Consider the following 23,312-nt stretch of genomic DNA (forward strand, 5'->3'; position numbering starts at 1 on the left):
TAAAGCCTACACACTGGACCTTTACACTTTTTCATAATGTGATTCTTACGCAGTAACAAAATTATGGGTTTATGAGACATACATTTAAAGTAGCATCGTAAAGTCCAGTCAACTTAAAAGCTTTTTGTCATTTTCACAATATTCAGATTATGTCTGTCACAGGCCAACAAATTATTTGACTCATAACAATATAATAATAATAATAATAATAATAATAATAACAATAATAACAACAATGACAAAAACAATAACAGCAATAACAACAATAACAACACCAATAAAAATAGCAACAATAATAATAATAATAACAATAATAATAATCACAATAAATCTTTGATTAATCCCCATAAGGAAATAACTTTTTTTACACCCTTATAATCACACAGGCATATACAGTATATCAATACAGGCCCACACGCACGCACGCACGCACACACACACACACACACACACACACACACACACACACACACACAAAGGGCCTGTAAGGCATGCAAATAATGGGAGGTAAAGCGGTTGGCAGCTCTCACATGGGGTGCTCAGGAGGTGAACTGGCACCTCCCTCTGCCAGTTGACTGAGTGGACTGAGCTACTGTCACCCCAAAAATGAAGCTGAAGACACTAGGGCTGGTATTAAATGTATATTCAGTTTAAGACAATTTGTGAGAAAAATTAATGTCTCAATTGTTTCGGACTTAACATATTTTGTATGTTTTCATATGATGTATGATCAGAAAGTATTATTTTAATACTTTCTGATATACATTTATTAAGGATTAAGGACTGTTTGTGTGTGTTCACCAACGAGGGACTAACTACCCATTATGCTGCAGTTACAGCAGTAGAATCAGCAACACGCATTCATCACAGAGAATAAATGTATATGGACAAGGTTTCCTCTTGCATACTGCTAGTACAGTCTGAGCTAAAATTGTTCGTATTTAAGCTCCCCTTAATGTCATTTTGTAAATTAATTCTGACGTGAGAGCTCAAAACGAAATGAAAGCCCACCGCTTTCATCATTATTGTGTTATCCCCCTTAGCCTCTCCTCCACATTGGTATAATTCATTTCATTTCATTCCTTAAACAGTTATTCACCTTGTCCCTTGCCAAATGACAGACAGATCTTTTTATATCCAGATGATACATTAAACATGTACCACATCCAGCAGATGCTTGACTTGTGTCACCAACATCCAATAAATTTGCACTGTAATTCACAATATAACATAAAAAAGACTGACACCAAACATCCTTTGCCCTCAAGAAATACTGACATCAAAGATAAACAAGGCAGTCAGAGACTGCAACATCCCGTGACTTACCCTGACCTACTTTCAGGGTAGGTCAGGGCACCCTGAAAGTAGTGCCTGACTACTGCATAGACTAGCGCATACAGAAAAGGCCAGTGTGAGTAAGGCCATAGATCAAAGCTAGTGCATACTGTAGGTAGATCAAAGCACTACCTTTGATCTATGGTCTTACTCACACTGGCCTTCTCCCTTATCTTTCTATGTTCTACGGTTTCTGTGTGTACAAAAGTTGAAATTTGACCTTGACCTAGTTTTCTCAAGGTCAAGATCATCATCTCCTTTTCATCCCCTTTGCTGCCCAAGTAATGTGTGTTTTTTGTTTCATCTTTCTATCTGCAACGGTTGCGAAGATATTCAGGGAGAATCTATCATACTCTTAGATTTGTCTTCCCACCAAGAGGTATCCAAATTGATGGCAACATGAAAAAATGTGTTTATCTTATTGACAAACAATTCTCTATTCACAAGCAATCTAATAAATGGACTGTTTCTTGTGGGATTCTCAATAATGAAAAGAAATATTTATCATCTTGAAGAAAGTGAACACACAGGCAGTTTACAAAGCCGCTGCTGGATGTTCAATCTCATTAGAAGTGTTTGCTCATGAATAACATTGAATCACAATGAAGCACTTGATTATAGATTTCTGCATGTGTGTCTCTGTTTATGTGTGTGTTGCAGGTTTATGTTGTGAGCCTCCTCTGTGTACCAGTGTGACTATGTGTGTCTGTCACGTCAAAATTATCAACAGTGCCAGTCAGTGAAAAATGGGCGCTACATTGTTTCACTCTTCACCTGTTGATGTAATATTCATTGCCACTTGCACCCCACCCCACCCCCCAAAAAAACCAAACAAAAATAAAAACACAACACGCCTCTGCCCACTCAGACTTTTGTTCATATGCATTTGTGGAATATGTGTAAACAACCATGACAGGAGGTGAAAATATTCATTGTATTCTCCTGCAATTGTATATGATATAAAGCCTATCATATTCCTGCTTCTAGCTTTCACATTCTCTCCTTGGGTTACTTTCATATGCAAACTCTTCATGTACAGTTTGAGGCACAGACTAATCCCTACTGCTTGGAAAGCAGTGCATGTCTGGAGGAGTGATCATAACAGAGTGTGCAATAAGGCCCATGTTTTTCCTCCAGTGGCAGGTTTACCTGAAATACAGGTCACTACAATCGGCATGTCCCTGGCTGTCAAATGCAAATTCACTTTGATTGCAGACCTCTGGCAGTGAGCCATTCTCCACGTGTACACATGGGAGGCCAGGAAATGAGAGCAACCGAGTACAAAATCCCCCCCAAAAAAAGGAAAGAACTGTGCCTAATGCCCATCTGTAGCTATTTCCCACTATGCACACTCCCATCACCTCCTACTCTCATTCGCATTGTGCTGGCAAATTAAAATTCACGGGTTACCAAGCCATCCATTCTCTTCCACTGCTAAATTGTCTTGAAAATTGAAGTGATTACCATTCACAATGAATGTATGAATAAGATTCTATCACACACCTGACAGTGGATAATATGGCTTACACACACTTAGGCTTAATGATTTACGAGCTCCGAACAACGTCCACCATGGGATACCTCAATGGAATCTCACACTTCCATCCATCCATCCATTTTCTTGTGGACGAGATGATTGCAATCATCTCGTCTACTGCTGTTTATCTGCCTTTTGGGTCACTGGTGTGCTGGAGCCTACCCCAGCCGGCTACTCAGGAAAGCTGGTCCACACCTGGATGCCAGCTCATCATAGGGCCACATGGGAGACAAACACACAGAACCACACTCACACCTATGGACAATTTGGTGTAATCAATTCACATGAGCTGCATTTATGTGGAGGTGGAATAAAGCCAGAGAACTTGTCGACAATCCACAGAAAAACTGGAAGAATATATAAAGCCTGCACAAGAAAGAGTTGAACCTGGAACCTTCTTGCTGGGAGACAACAGTGCTACCCACTGTGCCACCATGTTGCCTCAGTCTTTTCATTTCTATGATTTTATTTATGTCACACAGGGAAACAAAATGCATGCTGGAGACCAAGAGGTGGCCAGAACACTTTAGAAGAAAAGCCTTACACTGAGGAGAATGACAGTCAGTTTTGATGCTGATTAGCATCTACTTTGTTAACCTCAGTTACGTTCCCCCAATACTGTAATATGTTAAGGATAGTGGAAGGAAAATGAACCTGCACAGAAGTTTAAGAAGTGGCCGGGTGAGAGATTTGTGTAGGTGGCTGAGTCTAACTCACTTAAAACTCACTTATTTGGAAAGCTGCAGTGCTTTGTTTCTTAAGAAAGCAGATAACTGCTGACACGTGAATATTGAGCGCAGGAGGTTGAGGTTGATTCTACAAAACACCCAGAAATCAAACATTGAAGATGTAACCATTCATTAATATCTTTTACCTGAGTGTACAAAAGTTTAAATTTGACTTTGACCCAGTTTTCTCGAGGTCATCATCTCGCCTTTTTTACATCCCTTTTGCTGCCCGAGTAATTTTTTTGTATCATATTTCTATTTGCAATAGTTGCGAAGATATTTGGTGGACAAATGAACGAACGGACGGACAAACGAACAGATGAACACACGAACACTGACAATTACAATACATCACCGCTTTGAATCGGGATGTAACAAGGTTTTTGTTTATCCGTCAGGCTGCCATGTCAGGTTTTATGTCAAACTCAGTAATGAAGCAAAGTGAAATAGCAATTCTTTCTCATTATCAGGATCAAACTTATCAGTCATCCAAACCAAATATCCTTTTAGTGTGGAGGCCGTGATAGTCTTCAGTACAGTGCTCCCTTGTTCTTTGTGGTCAATGTGTTCCAGGAACCACACGCGATTTACGAATTCCTCAATAGAGTGACAAACTGTCTTATTATTTACGGTAATTTAAACGTTTTTGAACCCTCACCATACTGATATTGAACCACCTTCTATCTGTATTTCCTTTTCCCACATTCTGTCTGTTTAAAGCACTTTTGTGTCTCACGTAAGTCCAAGACACACGGGCGCACTTCCGGATGCCGTCAGCCAATAGATTACGCGTACGGTATCACGTGACTGCCTACCAAAAATCCGCGATGAGATAAAGTCGCGAGCGTATGAGGGCGTACTGTATTCAGAAGTTGAGGAGTTGGTGTGTGTGTTATAACACATACTGTATTCCCATGAGAAATAGACACTTTCCTCTGAGAATGTTAAAGTTGAATTTTGGGGACAGTTTTTTATTTCTTTTAATAGATTTATAGTCTTGTCTAAAGTCTGAATTTTCTTTGCCAATGTCTGTTTCTAACTGTGTTCAATGTGGATATATTTTATATTCTTGTTACCAACCCACCATCCTATAACAAAGATACATCCATAAACAGATACACACCACGTATGTATCCCACATTATTCAGGCTAATTGAGTACACAGACACACACACACACACACACACACACACACACACACACACACACACACACACACACACACACACACACACACACACACACACACACACGCAGCTGCATCTCCACATCTGCTAGTTTGAGCAGATATTTGTTAAAACTACATGTTCTCTCCAGGGAGGGAGCCAAAGGAGTCAGCGTGACTATAGCCTTACCCATCTATGCTCACCTCCTAGACTGTCGCCATTCAACCTTATCCTTGTCCTCTAACCTCCTGCACTCCCCTTTTATTTCCAGCCCATTCAGACTAAATCAAATTTGTTTTTCTTTAAAATAAGGCCTTGTATTTCTGTGCTATTGCCTCTTCAAATAAACACTGTTATTGCTTTTCCAAGTTTAAAAAGTTTACCACTCCACCTTATTTCTTTTGCTTTAAATACAATTTTATCTCAAATTAGTTCTCCTCTTACATTGAGGACCCATACATTTGCAAAAGGTATATTTGTAGTTCAAGACACACTGTTCAAAACCTCCAATGCAATTTTTGCAGATGTTTTAGTCTGTAGCTTAATGCCTTAGTCAGCAATTTTTTAGACTTGTTGATGATGCCAAATTCACTTCATTTACATGTCTGTATGTTTCTGAATAATTCTATTCTTATTTGAGAACATCAGTTCCCTCGATCCTTAAAAAAGGGCTACCTATTTTTTTTCACAAAATCAATACATCACTAATTGAACACAATACTGCTATTTATTTAACACACCCTTTCAATTAATGATTCAGTTTCACAGAATCATCAGCATGCATGCTATTCCTGTTGGGTCTGTTGGTTTTCTATACCTTCACTAAACCTTCTAGAAAGTTACTTGCGGTGTAAAATTTGAAATTCTGACAAAAATGGTCATCTATCTACCTAGTGATGGGGGACTGCTATTATTTTGAACACAACTGTATCTTGACTCCATAGAAAATTATAACTTTTTTGTATGTCTGTATTGCAGGGAATGATGTATCTTGAGGAGCGCCGGCTGGTTCACAGGGATCTGGCAGCCAGGAATGTACTGGTCAAATCACCCAACCACATCAAGATCACTGACTTTGGGCTTGCTCGCCTTTTGGATGTTAATGAGAAGGAGTATAATGCTGATGGAGGAAAGGTGAATCTTGTTAATCTTGAAAATTACTGCATTTCTTCCTGTTAGAACACATTTGTATTATAATATATATATATATATATATATATATATATATATATATATATATATATATATATATACGTATATACTGTATATATATATATACTCTTTTTTTTCTTTAGTTAGCCAGATTAGTTGTTTTTACATGTTTTCACTGTTTTGCTTGCAAAATGTCACGTGTAAAACTGAAAAATCCCATCCATGTCATTGATCAAAGCACTAGCTTTGATCTATGGTCTTACTCACACTGGCCTTCTCCCTCGTCTTCCTATTTTATCCGGTTCCTGAGTGTATAAAATTTGAAGTAGATTTCTCAAGATCAAGGTCATATCTCATTTTCATCCCCTTTGCTGCCCGAGGAATGTGTTTTTTGTTTCATCTTTCTATCTGCAATGTTTGCAAAGATGGACATGCTAACAGATGGATGGACAAACGAACGAATGGACGAACGAACAAACACACGAACACTGACATTTGCAATACATCACCGCTTTGAAGTGTGATGTAATTAGGATTTTATATCTTGAGGGAGGAACTTAAGTCATAACAAAAGGGACTTTTACCGGAGTCACTGAGACATTATTCTGCTCTATTGGACCGTTTTATTTACTTTTTGGGAATGGAAATCTCTAAATCCTATAAACATAGCAAACAAATATGTCCTTGGAGCACTCTGTACATCGGCTTGTGGCCTCTGTAAATCTTTGTTCATCCTTTCTGTCTTTCATATATTGTTTTCAAACCCTCTCCTCTCAGAAAATGCTTTTTTTATCCTCTGTCACCCACCCTTCTAGTATGTCCATCATGGTTTGTGTCAACGCTGAACATTCTGGTATTATCCCCTCCACTGAGAAAAAGACAGACACACTCTAATCTTCAGCATCCTCACCCCTTAGCCCCTATCACTGTAATCAATAGAATTGGCCTTCAAATCTAATCACAGTGTTAAGCTGTGTCTCAGACCATCCTGCCATTTGTCTGATCTTATTCCAACATAGCTGGCATTCTGGTGTGTGTGTGTGTGTGTGTGTGTGTGTGTGTGTGTGTGTGTGTGTGTGTGTGTGTGTGTGTGTGTGTGTGTGTGTGTGTGTGTGTGTGTGTGTGTGTGTGCGTGTGCGTGCGTGCGTGCATGTGTGTGTGTGTGTGTGTATGTGTGTGTTTGCACATGTCTGTGTCTTTGTTTTATCTTCCATCAAAATTTAAATTCCTTCCTTTTGTTGTATCTGTCTTCTGCATGATGTGGTTTACAGTGTCCTTGAATGACAAAACGCCACCAACAGACAAGCCATGTTATTAAATATTACTCAAAGTATGTGTTGTCATGTATGTGACATTGACATGCTATGTGTCTACATGGCAGATGCCGATTAAGTGGATGGCTCTGGAGTGTATCCATTACAGGAAGTTTACTCATCAGAGTGACGTTTGGAGTTATGGTAAGTTTCATACATATCACACACAGAAATATTTCCACATTGATTTTTTTAAATGGTGGTGAATCACCAGTCTTCAGAAAATACATCCTGAAAATTGCAGTGTTGTATTGTTGTCTAATCATATACAATTTTTACATTTGATCATGATTGAAAACCTTTTCTATATTTGACCTGACCTTTAGTTATAATACCATAGTCTCTCATGGAGTAATGATGCATGATTTTTCACCAGTCTTTTGTGTGAAACTCTGTCAACCATACATATCTCTACTGCAGCTCATTTAAGATGCAACCGGAAGATTTCTCAACCGTGCAAGGAAAAAGATTATATCTCTATTGTAAATACCTCTATTGCTGGTCATCCATGAAATATGGAATTACATTGTTACTGATGTAACCCGGCCATGTTAGTGCAGTAGTGGCCGAGTACAGTATTTGCATTTGATGTTATGTGCAATACTTAGGCCTCACTGCAAGATCTTCATCATCAAAAAACCAAGCTCTAAACTAAACTGCTTCGATCCTTTAATTATTAATGCAACTATATTAATCCAATATTAAACCATAATGACTGGCTCTGCTGTCCACACTGTCATGCCATGGAGTTTGTTCAGGATGTCAGTGTGAGGCACACAAATTGCACAAGAGTACACTGAATCAAACACAGTCAGAAAATCTACCGTGTAGATGTAGGAAGAAATTATGAAAAGACTACACTTTCAGCTGAAAGTGTATGCAATGCATTGCATATTCAAGGCCGAATTACAGAACGAGTGGAGGGTTTGTGCCCACCAACAGCAGATATGTGTTGATTTTAACTCCTTGATCATATGGCAGTCTCACTCAAGAGTGAATTTCAAGCTGGTTGATCTATTCCTTAGAATCTTGAGGAATTAAATCAGTCCTCTCAGGCATCCACATTGAAATTTAAATCTAGATGAAACTCTGGAGAAATTTTAATGCTAAAATAGAAGTAACAATTTCATGCTCAAATCTATCAACGACTTTTAAAGTAATTTAGAAAAGATTTCCAAAAAATATGCAAGACAGGTCATATCAAAGAGAATAATGTGCGTTTGATTAAAGATATGAGTACGGTTTAGTGCGCCCATGTCCCTTGTGAGCATCAGTGACCGCGGGCTATTAAACTTCTATCTTATGGTGAGCATTTACTCTGTCACTCATTAGCACTAGCATGATTAAAGCTGATGAGTGCTTAAAGTTCAGATTTTTGATGACTTTCAAGACTCTGATTAATTCTTCTGTCCTGTCTTCCCTAGCATTGTCCTTCCTTCTTTGTCCTTTATGTTCTTCCTTCTTCTTCTCTATTTGTCTCTTCATCTCATCCCCTCTGATGTCCCCTGCTTTCTTACATCCTTGTATCTCCTTTTTCTAATGTGGACTTAGAAGATGAAATAATTTGTGGAGACTTTTAAACAAATTCTCTCATTTTTCACCTTTAAATGTTTCTATTATTTCTCTTGTCATTTAATTTCTATCTTTATCTCCCCTCACTGTACAACCTCCTCTTCCCATCTCTTTAATCTTCCCTGATGCCTCTTCTTTTATCCTCTGATGTAATATGCTCTCTTTTCACTTAGTCTTTCTCCTTCCCGTTTCTTATTTTCAGGGGTAACCATTTGGGAGATAATGACCTTCGGAGGGAAGCCTTATGACGGAATTTCAACTAGAGACATTCCAGACCTGCTTGAAAAAGGAGAGCGTCTCCCTCAGCCACCTGTCTGCACCATTGATGTATATATGGTCATGGTCAAATGTAAGTAAAGACTCTGTATGGAATAACAGAAAGTCCATCTAGAAATGTTACTGCTTTCTTGGTTAAATCATTAAATCAGTCTCTGAATCTCAACAAATTTTAACAGGAAAAAATTTACTGCAGAAAGGTGAAGGACTGAAATATCTAGTGCATAAGTTCAAGTTTTATCTCCATCCACTGCATTTAAAAGAGTAGAAAAGTCAATGGATTTTAAAGGTGAAGAGAGGGCAAACTGCTTTTTAGTTGAAGCAGGCAAAAACATTATTACCGGTATGCTTTTATTGAGTGATTTTCAAAATCCAAAGCAGCCGTTTTGCACTGCAGAGTCCATGTGGTGGTAATGGATCAGATTTTTTAGCAGACATCTAAAATATTCAAACTACATGTTTCTGTTAATCTCAACAGTCCATCTAGAATATGAGAATGTGAATGCCACAAAAACATTTGTTGTTTGAAAATCCTACCAAACTAACAAAGACCCTCATAACACACACGTGTGTCCTTCACTTCTCGGTCATTGCTGTCATACAGTTGGGCAGGGGGTCACAGAGGGTGATGTGACCTCTTAGCACTGTTGCCAGGACATGGACTTGGTGCCAGCTCCACCTTGGACTTGTCCTCTAGTCTCCCAGCCGCAGCCTCTGGGCCTCTGCCACCTTCGAATGACAGTCTGTGCAGTGCCAGCAGACACACAGACACACAGACACACACACACACACACACACACACACACACACACACACACACACACACACACACACACACACACACACACACACACGAATAGTTCACTGTCACCTGCCTGCTATCTGTGTTTGTTTTTGCAGTACTACACATGCAGAAGGCATTCACGCAATGGTGGAAACACATGCGAGGGAAATGTGCTTCATGACTTTTAACTTTACTTTCCCATTTGAAAACTCTCGTTTCCCTATATGTAAAACAAAACTATCTTTCAGTCATATCTCTTTTGTCCTTGGTCGACATCAGGATTGCTTTGGTTTTGTAGCTTTATGTTCAATGAAGCAATGACAGAGGACAGAAGTATGTCATTCGTCCATTAAAGGGATGAAATTATATTTGTCTTTGAACTGGAAAAAGTGATTACAATAAGTAAATCATCATTACAATTCTCTAATTCATTTTTAGTGGACAAAGTCCATGTGCATTATCTGTAACGCTGAATGACTTTTTCCAAACGTATGCACTAAAATACAACTTTAAAAAAATATATCCAGAAAATATGGAATGGATCGATGTAGCCCTGTCAGATTGAAGAGGAGACAGAGAACTTTCGATTGGCTCAAAAATAATAATAAAACCAAGGCAGTCAGAGATTGCAACATTCCGTGGCACTCCTGAATTTAAAATTTTACCTTGACCTACTTTCATAGATCAAAGCTATGGTCTTACTCACACTGGCCTTCTCAATTTACACAAGTCAATACACTAGTTAGGTACTACTTTCAGAGTACCCTGACCTACCCTGAAAGTAGGTCAGGGTAGGTTGCGGGATGTTGCAGTCTCTGACTGCCTTGTTATTATTTGATTTTACGAATTACATTGCAGAATATGATACTGATGATAAAATGCACTGAAATCTACTGTATAACATCTCAGTTACTCATTCTTAATGTGTGATCTTTGCTATGCATAGAGGCACACAGTATATGTTTTAATCAATAATGAGCAAACAAATATTTACTATTTACTGGTTTCAAATTTTTGTAAATTTTCAAAGCTGACATGAGCAGGAGGGCTAGGTGACAATGTCATAACCAAAATAGTGAAGGGGCTGTATTTTTTTTTATGAGGAGTTCTTTTTCTAACTAATACGCATCGCTCATAATTACGTAATACCTGTCTTCTGCACTGTGGGAATGTTTTAAGTAAATAGCACAGAAATGAGGAAATTCTGAGTATCCACATGCTTGATTATCAATTCGGAGCCAGGTATTGATCGTGTACTAACACAAACACATCCTCAGGCTGGATGATTGATGCAGACAGTCGACCCAAATTCAAGGAGCTGGCTGCAGAGTTCACTCGGATGGCTCGTGATCCCCAAAGATACTTAGTTATCCAGGTATGTAACAAGAACTTGGCACAGATATCTTTAATCTTGTTTGATAGTTCTGGTTTCTGTATTTTTTAATCTTGTTTGTTTATAAAGCAAAATTGGTAAGCTGACGTGAGAGTGAAAGCTTATTAGTATTATTATTATTGTTTTTTGTTTGTTTTTGTAAGTCATATTTATATTTGGAATTTATGTGTGAACTATTTCTACTATATTTTGCTTAATGTTTTTGATGGAACATTTGAAACTGATCAGTTACCCTACTGATCTTATTAATTACTAATGAACTTACACATTCTGTCCATCCACACACATCTTCTTTCCAGGGTGATGACCGCATGAAGCTGCCCAGCCCCAACGACAGCAAGTTTTTTCAGAGCATCCTGGATGAGAAGGAGCTGGAGGACTTGATGGATGCCGACGAGTACCTGGTGCCTCAGCCTTTCAATATCCCACCTCTGGCATACAATCTGAACACACACATTGACTCCAACAAGGTAAATTTCTTCATATATATAATAAAATTGCTTTTACTTGCTGGAAAAATTATTGTCATCTATAATACCATCCTAATAACCAGAAGATGTTAAGTTATGGGTACAATTTCTAAAATATTTATCTGAAGCCAGCAGGAAGGTCAAGTGGGTGTCTCCCAGAACTACAGCATTTTGTAATGCTTCCCTGGACGATGCTTCCAAAGAAAATTGCCACTTTAACAGTCCATCTTTCTATCTTTTAATGGCCAATATGTACAGAAAGAAATCAATCCATGACAGTGTTAATGTGCACTTGAGTGTTGTTTTAGGACAAGTTTAGGAAAAAAGGAAGTGTGAATCAAAAAGTAGGTACATATAAATTAGAATGTTAGGATGTTAGGAGGACATCAAATGTGGAAAAAAAGAAAAATTGTTCTCTATTATAATATCACTGGGCTTTGGAATATGTTGTGTACACTGGCAGTTCCACGGTTCACAATGCTTCTAACAATTAATAAAATAAAATGGTTTAATTATGATATAGTATAGTCATTCTATACTACTATAATATATGAGCTATATATAATTGGATATGGATAATTGTATTTAGTGAATGGATGATTCTTAGATCATTAAACATCCACTACAGCAAACAGTAGCATTTTAAGTGTGGACATGCAGTGAAAGTAGGCTGCCCATTCATGTTTATTTGTTTTCCATTAATACAAATAAAATATAATTACAAATGATCAGCTCATGTTAAAGACAGAATCTACATACATACTTGTATTTCTACTCAGTCAAGAACGGATGTTTGATCCTCTGGACCCCAAAACCCAGGGGGAAAAAAAAGAAGTTAATATAAAATTTCAGTGTTAACGTTATGAGTATAATTTATAATATAAACTAGATATTATACATAATTGCATCATGGAATTTGTTGATGTAATATAAAGCCTGGACAAAAAACTTTTGTATTGTAGAGTACCTTTTTTTAATCGGTTATATTGCCATCACACAGCATGAGATTGTGAAGTGATACTCATACTCTGCTGTTAGATAATTATATCACAAAAAAAATTTTGAATGTGCATTGCGGAAGATGAGTTCAGGAAACCATCCAGCAGTACCAAGCTGCTCTATGATCTGGTGACAGGGCAGAGAATGTCTCACAGTGTTTTGCCACCATGACAGCGGGTGAACAGTCGGTGGCTCCGGCGTTTGTTGTTTTTTTTGTGTCAGTTTGGCTGCGCACACCTGATCTCACTGATATCACAGATGCTCAGATGGGCAGCAATGATGTTGGATGGTTTTAATCACTCGCTGTAAAGCCTTCCTGTCCTGGGCCAAGCATGATACATGCCAATGTATGATGTTTCCTGTCAAGAACCTTTCTGTTGTTACCGTGTAAGAGTTCATTAGAACTTGGCTAAGATATTTGGCCACCTTTAGTTTCCTTAAGAAGAATTTCATATTTATTCTTTCATATTAACATTTAGTTCTCAGTATCACAGGAGGGTGAATGAGACATGATGGAAAAGGAGGCAATGCTAAGTCAAAATAGTCATTCGTATAATTCAGGGGGTCTCTAAAGTGATGTGGGAATGAGTTTTCTCAATGTGTACAGCAGGACTGTTCTGTTCAAGGACAGAACAGCTTGCTTGCTGTCACTCTCATCTTCCTCTTCCTCTATTGGTCTCCCTTGTTCTTTTGCCATTGAGATAGTATGGTAATTGCCTTCTTCAAAATTAAAGTTTTACAGCCAGATTCCCTGAGTTCTAAAACTGTTCATCATTTATCTTTGGACCTACTGTACATACATCACAAAAACAGTCACTCAGCCATATTATATCCAACAGCTCTCTTTGTTCGAGTCAGTCTACTCATGCCTGCTGATTGCCAGTGAGAGACATGACTCCTTTTCCAAATGTGTGATGTGAGATTAAAAAAAATTAGAGAATAAAAATGAGCTATTTACTTAATGTTTCCAACGTTGTTCTTACTTTGTTATTAGGGCACATTCAGAATTAATACACATTATTTGAAAAAAACTGAACTACTGTGGAAAGAAAAATGGGACATTATGCTTTACTCTCTCAATATAATTTAGTGATGTCTTACATCCTGCCCTTCCACAGGGCTTTACTAATTTCATTATGGGTTTCATAATAACGATATTGACAACACAATGTGACCATAGCATTGGCAGTTCAGTGAAATAATTTTAAACTTGACTTAAAGAGATTTTATTGTGTTAGTGGTGCTCCCTTGTCTCTAATACTTGAGACAAGGGAGAGGGAGGAGATAGAGACAGTGATTTAATTATTATAGTTACAAGGGAATGAATACACAGCATGAGCTCTGGAGCTTTGAGTAATACCTTCCAAACTTGAAGAGATGGATAGGCCATGAATAATTCAGTATCACAAAAAAAAGCACATCTCTTAAAGGTGTCTTTAAATTTAATAGTAATCCTGGGCATCGGCTTCATTATAGGAAGTTTGTAACATTTTGCTATAAAAATTTACTGTCACTAACTAAATTAGTGAAACCCACTATACAGAATGGACCGTCTCTATTTTTTAATAAAAGGCTTACTGAGTGTGATGTTTTGTACAGTCATGAAGAACAACTTTCTGTTATACGACATACCAAAACCTCATGAATACATGTATATCATTGCTGCTGCTCAGCCAGAAAAACACCATAAAACAAATCATTGTCTGCATTCTCAGAGTTTTTGAACATGTGCCTGATAAGCAAGTAAAACTAAAAATATAATGTATACCTAATTAATTCATATGCAGGCAAGGAAAAGTCAGTGAAGTTTGACAAATCAAAGTGAAGTGAAGTGAAGAACAGAGAATGGAAAATTAACATTTGCTGGATACAAAAATCAGAAGCAAGCACATGTCAGGTTCTAACAAAACTTTTTTTTTTTTTTCTTTTTAGCACAGTAGGACAGGGCTGATATGTCTACTCTGAAACATTATTTCATGGTGCCTTTTAATTAAAGTCGTTGTAATTAAATTGTCCTTGGCAGTCATGCTGCCATGTCACTGTTTGATGCTGCAGTTTGTCTCACCTGTATTTTACATTTAGATATTACAGAATAATTGAATGACTTCAATTGTTTTGTTTTTTGAGCTACATTCTTTTGAATGTTCTCAATTAAATGTATTTATTTGGTAATTTTATATTTCACTTGCAATTCAAGTCATCTGCTTTCAGTACTAGTCAAGTCTAGATAACACATGCACATGATGGCTTTTCAAAAACCAGCAAAATCTATTTTCCCCATTTCCATTTATTTGATTTAACCCTTATTTTCACCGTCCCTGTTTTTCTCCTGCTTAGAACCAGTTTGGCTACCATGATCCCAGTTTACCTGTAAGCATGGAAGACATATTGGCGACTCTCCCCAGAGGAGTCTCTGTTCCTCCCGTGTCCGGAGGCTGCCTTCCGAGACAAGACCTGGCTTCAGCGGGGCATATTGTTTCTGGATTTGCCCGAAGCAATCAGGACAACCCTCGTTGCAATGGCACCTTGAGGAAACAGGTTTCCCCAAGGTCGAGCACCCTTGCTGCATGTTCAGCTCTCGTTGCTGCTCAAGGTACAGGAAGGCATTTTAAAAAATGGACAGGAATGTATTGAACCTCTAATGTGTGTGTGTGCGAGTGTGTGTGTGTGTGCGTACGTGCATGCGTGTGTGTGTTTGTGTGTGCGTTACTCCTAAAGGCACATAGACAGTAATAATACTTAGCCTTCAAATTTTGTTTAAATTTCACACATATATATATATATATATATATATATATATATACACATATATAGATTATATATACACATATATAGATTATATATAAATAATTAATCAAAGGACACAAACTTCCACAGAGAAGACAAACGATGGTTACCTTACATGCTCCTGTGCCATCATCATTGCACTGTGACAGTCGATCCCTCTCTAGACAATTTGGTGTTTGGGAAAAAAGATGAGCTCAAATCTAGCAACTGTCTCGTCAAACCGAGTCACATATAACGATTAAAATCACTCATGCTACAGGTGGGAGGCAGCAGGAGTGATGACTTTGCACTCCTTTTTTGCTCCTGTGAAAGAGTTTGATTATGTTGACCCCCCCCCCCCCGAATTACTCCTTTAGACTTTTTTCTTAACATACTCAAGCTGTATGCACAATATTTTAACATTTAAAATTTGTTTTCTGTTTTTTTTTGTTATTGTGGGTTATTTTTCACTTTCTGCTTCCAAAATTGGAGATGAGGATGGCAGTGGACAGCGTTACAGTGCCGATCCAACAATTGTTTTATCAGAAAGAGGAACAAAAGGAGAAATGGACCAGGATAGCTACATGGCTGCCATGAGGGACAAGAAAAATTCAGGTAACTTTGAGTTTCAGAAGTATTAAAATACAGAAGGTACCTTAATAATCCCGTCGGGAAATTGGTTTTTTTTCCATTTTACATGTGTGTGTGGCACTGGAACAACTCCACTGCTAGTTCACACTGAACTTTCTGAAATGTAGCCTCCATACTGTGTAAGCATTATGTAAGTACTATAATGAATTCAAGTGACTACAGCATCAATAGAAATGAAAAGGCTTGACTAATCTCATTATCCTTTCAGAATATCTCAATCCTGTAGAGGAAAATCCCTTTGTGACACGTCGTAGGAATGGTGACGCCCATGCAGTGATCGATGGAGCAGGATGCCACACCCTTCATGTGGCTGGAGCTGCCACTGCACCCAAGAGCCAGTCCGTTCATGTGGATGATGAGTACATCGTTGAGCCACTATATCTGAATGCCTTCCTCAACCCTGGGGACAAAAACGGATTGGCTGGAAAGATCACCATCCCTGGCCCTGGGTCCTCTGCCATCCAATCTGTACCTCAGACAGTGAACCCATCAACATCAAGCCAAGCAGTCTCATCCTCTGGATATGTGATACCCCCTGGTCATGTCCCCCAACAATCATACCCATCACACACTCTGCATCCAGGACATTCAGGACACATTATGCACTCAGGAATCAGTAGCAGCACCATCATGTTTGATAAGAAAGGCAAGAAGGCAAATTTTGACAATCCTGAGTACTGGCAGCACAGTCTACCCCCAAAGTCCTCAATGCACAACCCTGAGTACCTGCAAGACTGCAGCACACGCTTCTTCTACCGACAGAATGGACGTATTCGTCCTGCTGTGGCTGAAAACCAGGAGTACTTATCTGAGGCTGCTATGAAAGCTGGCAATGTGTTGCCACCTCCTCCATACAGACAGAGGAACACTGTAGTCTAGTGACCCAGCTGTAACACAATGGCGAATGACTAGAGGAATAAGTGTGGAGATGAATGGACTTTGAATAGTCCTCTCATTTCCATACCATTCTCCTCAACCTGGGTTCTTCTTGTACTGTTCCTGAACACATCTCTGTTCTGTCTAATTACAAGACTTTTATTCTCGCTCCAAGGTTCTGCCTTTTTGTGGCATGACTACAATAGCAGTTACTGGCAGCCTCACTCATCATTCAAGGCAAGTTTTCAGCTGTGTCGTTTGCCGTGATTTCTAACAGCAATTGGACATGTTTGTTTGAGGCTGATAGCACAAAGAGGAGAATCACCATGTCATTTTATGCTATTATTTATCCAACCATCAATTATAATTCACGATTTTTTTTATTAGCATTCACACCCTGCAGCTAAATGAACATGTCAGTCACACACTGCAGTTGATTGTGTGCACTGATACATGTACTAAAAGTTGTGACATGATTAAAGCATACCTGCAGTCATACTAAATTATCTCAATTACCTTTGCATGTTTGCCCACACACTTCTTAGACTCTTGGATGATGCTGTACCAGTAATAGTAGTTATAAGTAACTACATGCACATATTGACAGCTAGGTCTAGAAATATGGTTGAGAGGCAAGCTTGCTGGAAGGTATTCAGTGATATTGGGAGTCAGTAGTGCAGCATCATGATAATGTCTACAGAAACGTAAATGTCACCATAATTTTAATGGAAGCTGTGATATTTAGTGGAAAGCATCCCACAGTTAAATGGTTTAAAAGGAGCCAGCAAACTATCCACTTCATTTTACCTTGATACAATTGGTGGAAACTGTGCTGTGACTGACAACAAATGGTAGCTGCAGAAAAAGGAGTAATGTTCCGGTGCAATTGAACTGGCACTTGGGAGTGGGTGATTCTTCTATAGGGAAAGGAGTGTGATATGAGTGGACAACATGAAAAATGAAAAAGAATATACAAGTTTTAGAATTTTAATCTCTAGTTGTTTGTGACGAAACGTTTTACTTTTTGTATTGCACAAACAGCACAGACATCTATCCATGAAGGAGCACTGTTGGCATGACAGAGAGATTAGCCCTGCAGAGCTGTAAATACGCCAATTATGTCATTACATAATACAAATCAGTATCGAGGCTCTGTAAACCAAGGTATGTCTCGAATGATGTGAAAATACATCAAACAACAAGGATAAAAGGTTAATGCAACTCTCACATCTCAGTGGAACATACAGTTTGTATTATGATAAAAAAAGATTAACTTCTTCTCCATAGTCACGACTGCAGGGCCTTTCTCTGTCTCTAACAGTTAAGGTTGTTTCCAAGGAGGTATGGTCATTACCATCTAAGACACTCCACAGCAAATTTTCACTACTGAGCACCATTAATAACATCAGCAGGATTGTCACTTTATTGGTGTTTGATATTATCAGTGAGGCGTCACAAATTATTGCAGGATTAATTGTTGGGAAGTTTTCAGTTCTGATACAGTACTGCCAGATGTCACAGTAATCTCTGATGGATGCCACCAGCATCTGTCGTCATATGACTTAAAAGTCTAATTTAGACTGGGCTTGATAATGTAAAAGCACTCACAAATGATTTTGCCGCTCTTCTCGCTCTAAGCAGTAATTATTTTTTGTCTCAAAATATTTAAACCATAATTTTCTATGACCATATTGACGCTTCATCGCATTTGTTTGATTAGTTATTTCATTATTAAAGAATATCACTATGACAAAATGTGGAATTTAATAGTGATGATACAGGGTATAAATATGTTTGTTTTCATTTCATGTTCATACCCAGGTGGCAATGAATTTGATATATCTTGAAGACACACACACACACACACACACACACACGCACGCACGCACATTTTACTACTTTAAAGCCTGTAGTTTCTGTTCATATTTAATGATTCTGTTTGACATTTTATATGTGAGGACCAATAAGCAATGACTCATCATTTTCGTTTATGGGTCAAATAATGCAGTGTGTGATTAGTAAAACAAGCCATTAGCAATACATTCCCATCCAAAAAGATATATTTCAAATATACTATATGAGACAGTGTTGAAATAAATAAAAAATCCATACATGATGAGATTTTACTTTTATATTGCCCACCCTAAGGAAGATGATAGTGCCAATATCAGGAAGTTCGGCAACATACGGAAGCCTGTGATTGCATCACTGGTAACAAACCAATACACAACAACTGTTACACAAGTTACCCCGATATTGAGAATACTAGGCAGAGTGAAGAGTCATATGAACAGTTGCAATGATTTACAGTCGAAAATACAGATGTTGCCCTGGAACAATGTTTTCTCTCCTCTCAGGTTTCAGGAGAAATAATAACCATGCAGTTGAGCTCCAGCTGAGGCACAAGTTACCACATCATATTGTATTTCAAAGACACTGAAATAATAATATAATGTAGGGCAGATACCGTGGTAACATATTAGATGTCCTTCTAAAACTCAAAAGAAACGTGAATTTTATGTGTGTATGTGTGTGTGTGTGGGGGGGGGGGTTAAATTAACACAGTATTCTTTCAATAACTGGACTAAGCTGTGTTGGATGCATTTTCTCACAATGCTATTTTCAGATACATATGATAAGCATACAATTCTTTTTTTTTGCATGTACAAGGTCAATATCCTCCCATTTTTAGAGTGAGAAGTTGGTTTTGTGCTTTTGTTTTTACCATCACTCTTAAGGTATTAGGTGCATTGTGTATAAACTGCTGTATGGCTGTGTTTGAGTGCAATGATAGCAGTGAAGAGTCACCCAAAGGCTTCGTAATGGACCTCTATGGAAAAATAAAGCCAATCTTCTGGAGGAGAAAACCTGCTGGTGCTCTCAGCTAGCAAGCATCACAAGGGGCTTTTAGCGTTTTGAATGCTAATCCATCCACTCTCCCTTGTTGTTCTGTGGGGAAATCATGTTACCTAACATCTCAGCCTGTGCACCAACTGAGAAACCCTGCACAACTAAGTTATTAGCATTCCAGAAATGTTACCTACCAATGAATCCATGTTACAAAAGATAGCAGGGGAAAAGGTTCAAGTACACAGGATCAGGTACACAGGTTCAAGCGGCCGAAGAGACCGATCTCAATCGCAGTTGTTTCCTTCTCCTCGGAGGCAACTGTGTAATTGTAAGATGTAGCTAACACTGTTCTGTTTGCTAAAGCAATGAAAACTGAAAAAAGCAGCTTTGAGTTGGATGAATATGAACAAAGGATTACATGTTTGATCTGGAAAAGAAAGGTGATTATGGTCAAATGTTAACTGGGAATTTTGTTTCATGTCTATGTCCTTTACAAGTACATTAACTCATAGATACAGCAATTCTGCCATACATAACTCACTCCCAATGCTGGCTTTGGCAACTCACCCTTTTGGCACTTCATTTCCTTTGGAATCCTCTTGTGTTGCTCGGTTTTTAATGTATTTTAAATGTATGGTATGAAGGTTTTGTCTTTTTTTCTCTCATTGTCATTATGGCAACAGAGTGTTCTTAATGTGGCTTGAAAACTTTTTTTTTTTTTTTTTACAGCGGTGTTCTCTAAAGAAGTTACAACAAGTTTTATCATCTCTTGATTCAGGGGCTTGAGGTTTAGCAGTTAAGAGCCTGGCTGTGCATTTATATCAATACCAACAAGTAGAGAATTACCTGGAGTTTGTGGCAAAACACCTAAATAAGTTTCAACATGTTTGAACTGCAAGACGAAATGAGAGTGGAGTCCACTTCTTGATTCCGCTATTTACAATTGAAATTGTCTGTCATTGGTACAGCTGATGTGATCCCCATCTGGTAAATGTCACATGATTTTCCTCAGCTTTACAAGCACATATATGAGTTTAAAACTGAATGCACTGCTGATTGTGTAATTTAAAACACTGAAAAGCATTTGCATCCTCCATAAGACAAGCTGTCTTTATAGCCCCTTACCCATTTTGATAGTTGTAGATATTTGAAATTGAAGTCCTTGATAAATAAAGAAATAGATAAACCCGGACAATAAATATGGATCAGCCCCTACAATGAGTCTGTATTTCTGGTGTTTCTGTTCACTCTTTAAGTCTTTTATTTTCTGTCTTGCATTGCAAGGACTTTTGATATCACACTGCCTGAACAGGATAAGTAGTATTTCAAAGAAGTTCACTATTGAATGATTGATACAATTATTTGTAGGGAACTGATAAAGCACCTGAAAACTTTTCTACCATTGTTGCCAAATCAAACTGTTTTACTGATTTTACACTGATCCATATACCTGTATGTGTACTGTACCATGCCATGTCAACAGGGGTAGATGATAGTGGTTGAATAAGCACAGTTTGCAATGCATAGAATTGATGGTTGACTTTAAAATCGAATTAATAATTGTCCTTTAACCAAATTACATTTAGTCCATATTTGGGACACTCAACAGTTTTCCCATTGTTAAAAAACTAAAAATAATAATAAAAAAAGGTAATAGTATTTTTATAGGTAGTTTACTTGTGGCCAAGTCTACTTGTAAATAAGTCAATGATGCATCTTTTTCCTGCTGATTTTATTTATCCTTGCATCACTGCATTTTTAATGGTCTGCTGTTTTCCTTTGGAGAGTATCTTTTTCTGTATCTATATAAATATATATATACAGTATATATACATATATATATTCTGTAAATGTAGTTTGAAAAGTGAGCTCTGATTTTGAAAACGCTTGCAGGGTCTTTTGTCATTCCCAACCCATCATTTCCCTTGTGATTGTGTGATTGTATTTTCAGCACAACTTGGTGGATTTTGTGTTTTGACCTCTGCTCTGCTAATTTGTAGGAGTGAGCCCTTCTCTTTTTTACTGGATGTGTTATACCTCTACTACCCTTTACACTTCTTTCAGTATTATCCACCTCTCGAGATTTTTTTTAAAGATTTTCTACAATTTACTGCTCTCGCAATACTATTGAATATTCATTATTGTATATCACTTTTTGCTTAGTTGTTTATTAACCAATGTTATTAATTCACCGGTGCCACTTTACTCTCTGAGTTTTAAGGACCTATGATGTTTCTTTGAGTAGTTTATTTCCATTTGCACTGAACTCGGTCATTGTTTACTTTCAGATGATATTCAGCTCTTCAACTATTTGGGGCAATACTGATTGAACTGTGTGTAGCAATATCATGTCACAGCTTCTAGAGTGACAAAATGAAAGACAGTTTCATGAGCTTTTTGGATTGTTTTGTTTTAAGTTTTTCCTATATTGGGACATAAATATTGACTATTTTGAAGAAGTCACACGTAAAAAGTTAGTTAATATCCCCATCTCACAGGATCGTAAATTGATTCTTTGGAGGTTCATAGTGGCACCAAAATTATCACATGAAACTGTGTCTTATGTGGCATTTATAGGAAATTTTGTATATTCTGGATTTGGCAATGAACATTCAATAAAACGTATTATTGACTCAATCACAGCTTGTATTGTTTATGCAGGATGCTAACAATACAATGGAGCTGTGTGCTGTTTTCTGACAATGCTTCAGACTGCATTTAATTGACACAGGAAGGTTTACTGGTTGGACACAAATTATTTTGGTGGCAATCACCAGCACTGACTTTTGGGAAAGGGTTCAGTGTGAAAAAATTTCACAAAAGTCCATTTGTCTGAACTGAACTTTGAAAGAAAATGTATTCTGTCATCTGTCATGAAAACTGACCCTTACCATTGCTTTGTATCACCACCGTAGAATGAGTTTTTTAGACTATACCCTGTCATAAATTACCAGCAGTAAACCTTTGTCTTCACTGGTTAATTGACACATTTTCAAACATAGGACTTGTAAGTACGTGTCCCCACTGTTTTGTTACACAAATCTGTCCAAAATATATTTTTTATTCAATATGAATAAAGCTCAGTCAATATTTAAGTTGATTTGTGTTTATTTTAGGGTTTGACATTTCATCGTCAAGAAGATGAGTTATGCCCAGTGGATCCACCTGGGTTATACAGTACACTGTCAGTCATTTTCAGAATACCACTGCTGTGTCCGCCGCAGTGGGTCACGGGGAGCCGGAGCCTATCTCGGCGGCATAGGGCGTGAGGCGGGGGACACTCCGGGTACAACGCCAGTGCACCGCGGAGCCACACAAAGACATACAACCATGCACACACACACTCATTCCTACGGGCAATTTGGACCAGCCAATCAACCTGACGCGCATGCTTGGGGAGGTGAGAGGAAGCCGGAGAACCCGGAGAGAATGCATGCAAACACG

At 38.0% G+C, this 23,312-nt stretch overlaps 1 protein-coding gene across 1 annotated transcript in view; it reads left to right on the forward strand.

Moving 5' to 3' along the window:
- Window positions 1–17,122, forward strand: part of LOC137604705 (receptor tyrosine-protein kinase erbB-4-like) — a 271,599-nt gene extending 254,477 nt beyond the window's left edge. Inside the window, exons 22-30 of the mRNA XM_068328679.1 lie at window positions 5,745–5,900; window positions 7,300–7,375; window positions 9,006–9,152; window positions 11,141–11,238; window positions 11,556–11,726; window positions 14,466–14,468; window positions 15,063–15,318; window positions 15,984–16,106; window positions 16,351–17,122. Coding sequence (XP_068184780.1) covers window positions 5,745–5,900; window positions 7,300–7,375; window positions 9,006–9,152; window positions 11,141–11,238; window positions 11,556–11,726; window positions 14,466–14,468; window positions 15,063–15,318; window positions 15,984–16,106; window positions 16,351–17,021 — 1,701 coding nt within the window. The 3' untranslated portion in view covers window positions 17,022–17,122. The remainder of the gene's footprint in view (window positions 1–5,744; window positions 5,901–7,299; window positions 7,376–9,005; window positions 9,153–11,140; window positions 11,239–11,555; window positions 11,727–14,465; window positions 14,469–15,062; window positions 15,319–15,983; window positions 16,107–16,350) is intronic.
- Window positions 17,123–23,312: the final 6,190 nt, after the last annotated feature.

Source organism: Antennarius striatus, chromosome 12 (assembly GCF_040054535.1).
Source record: "Antennarius striatus isolate MH-2024 chromosome 12, ASM4005453v1, whole genome shotgun sequence".
Classification (NCBI taxonomy): domain Eukaryota; kingdom Metazoa; phylum Chordata; class Actinopteri; order Lophiiformes; family Antennariidae; genus Antennarius; species Antennarius striatus.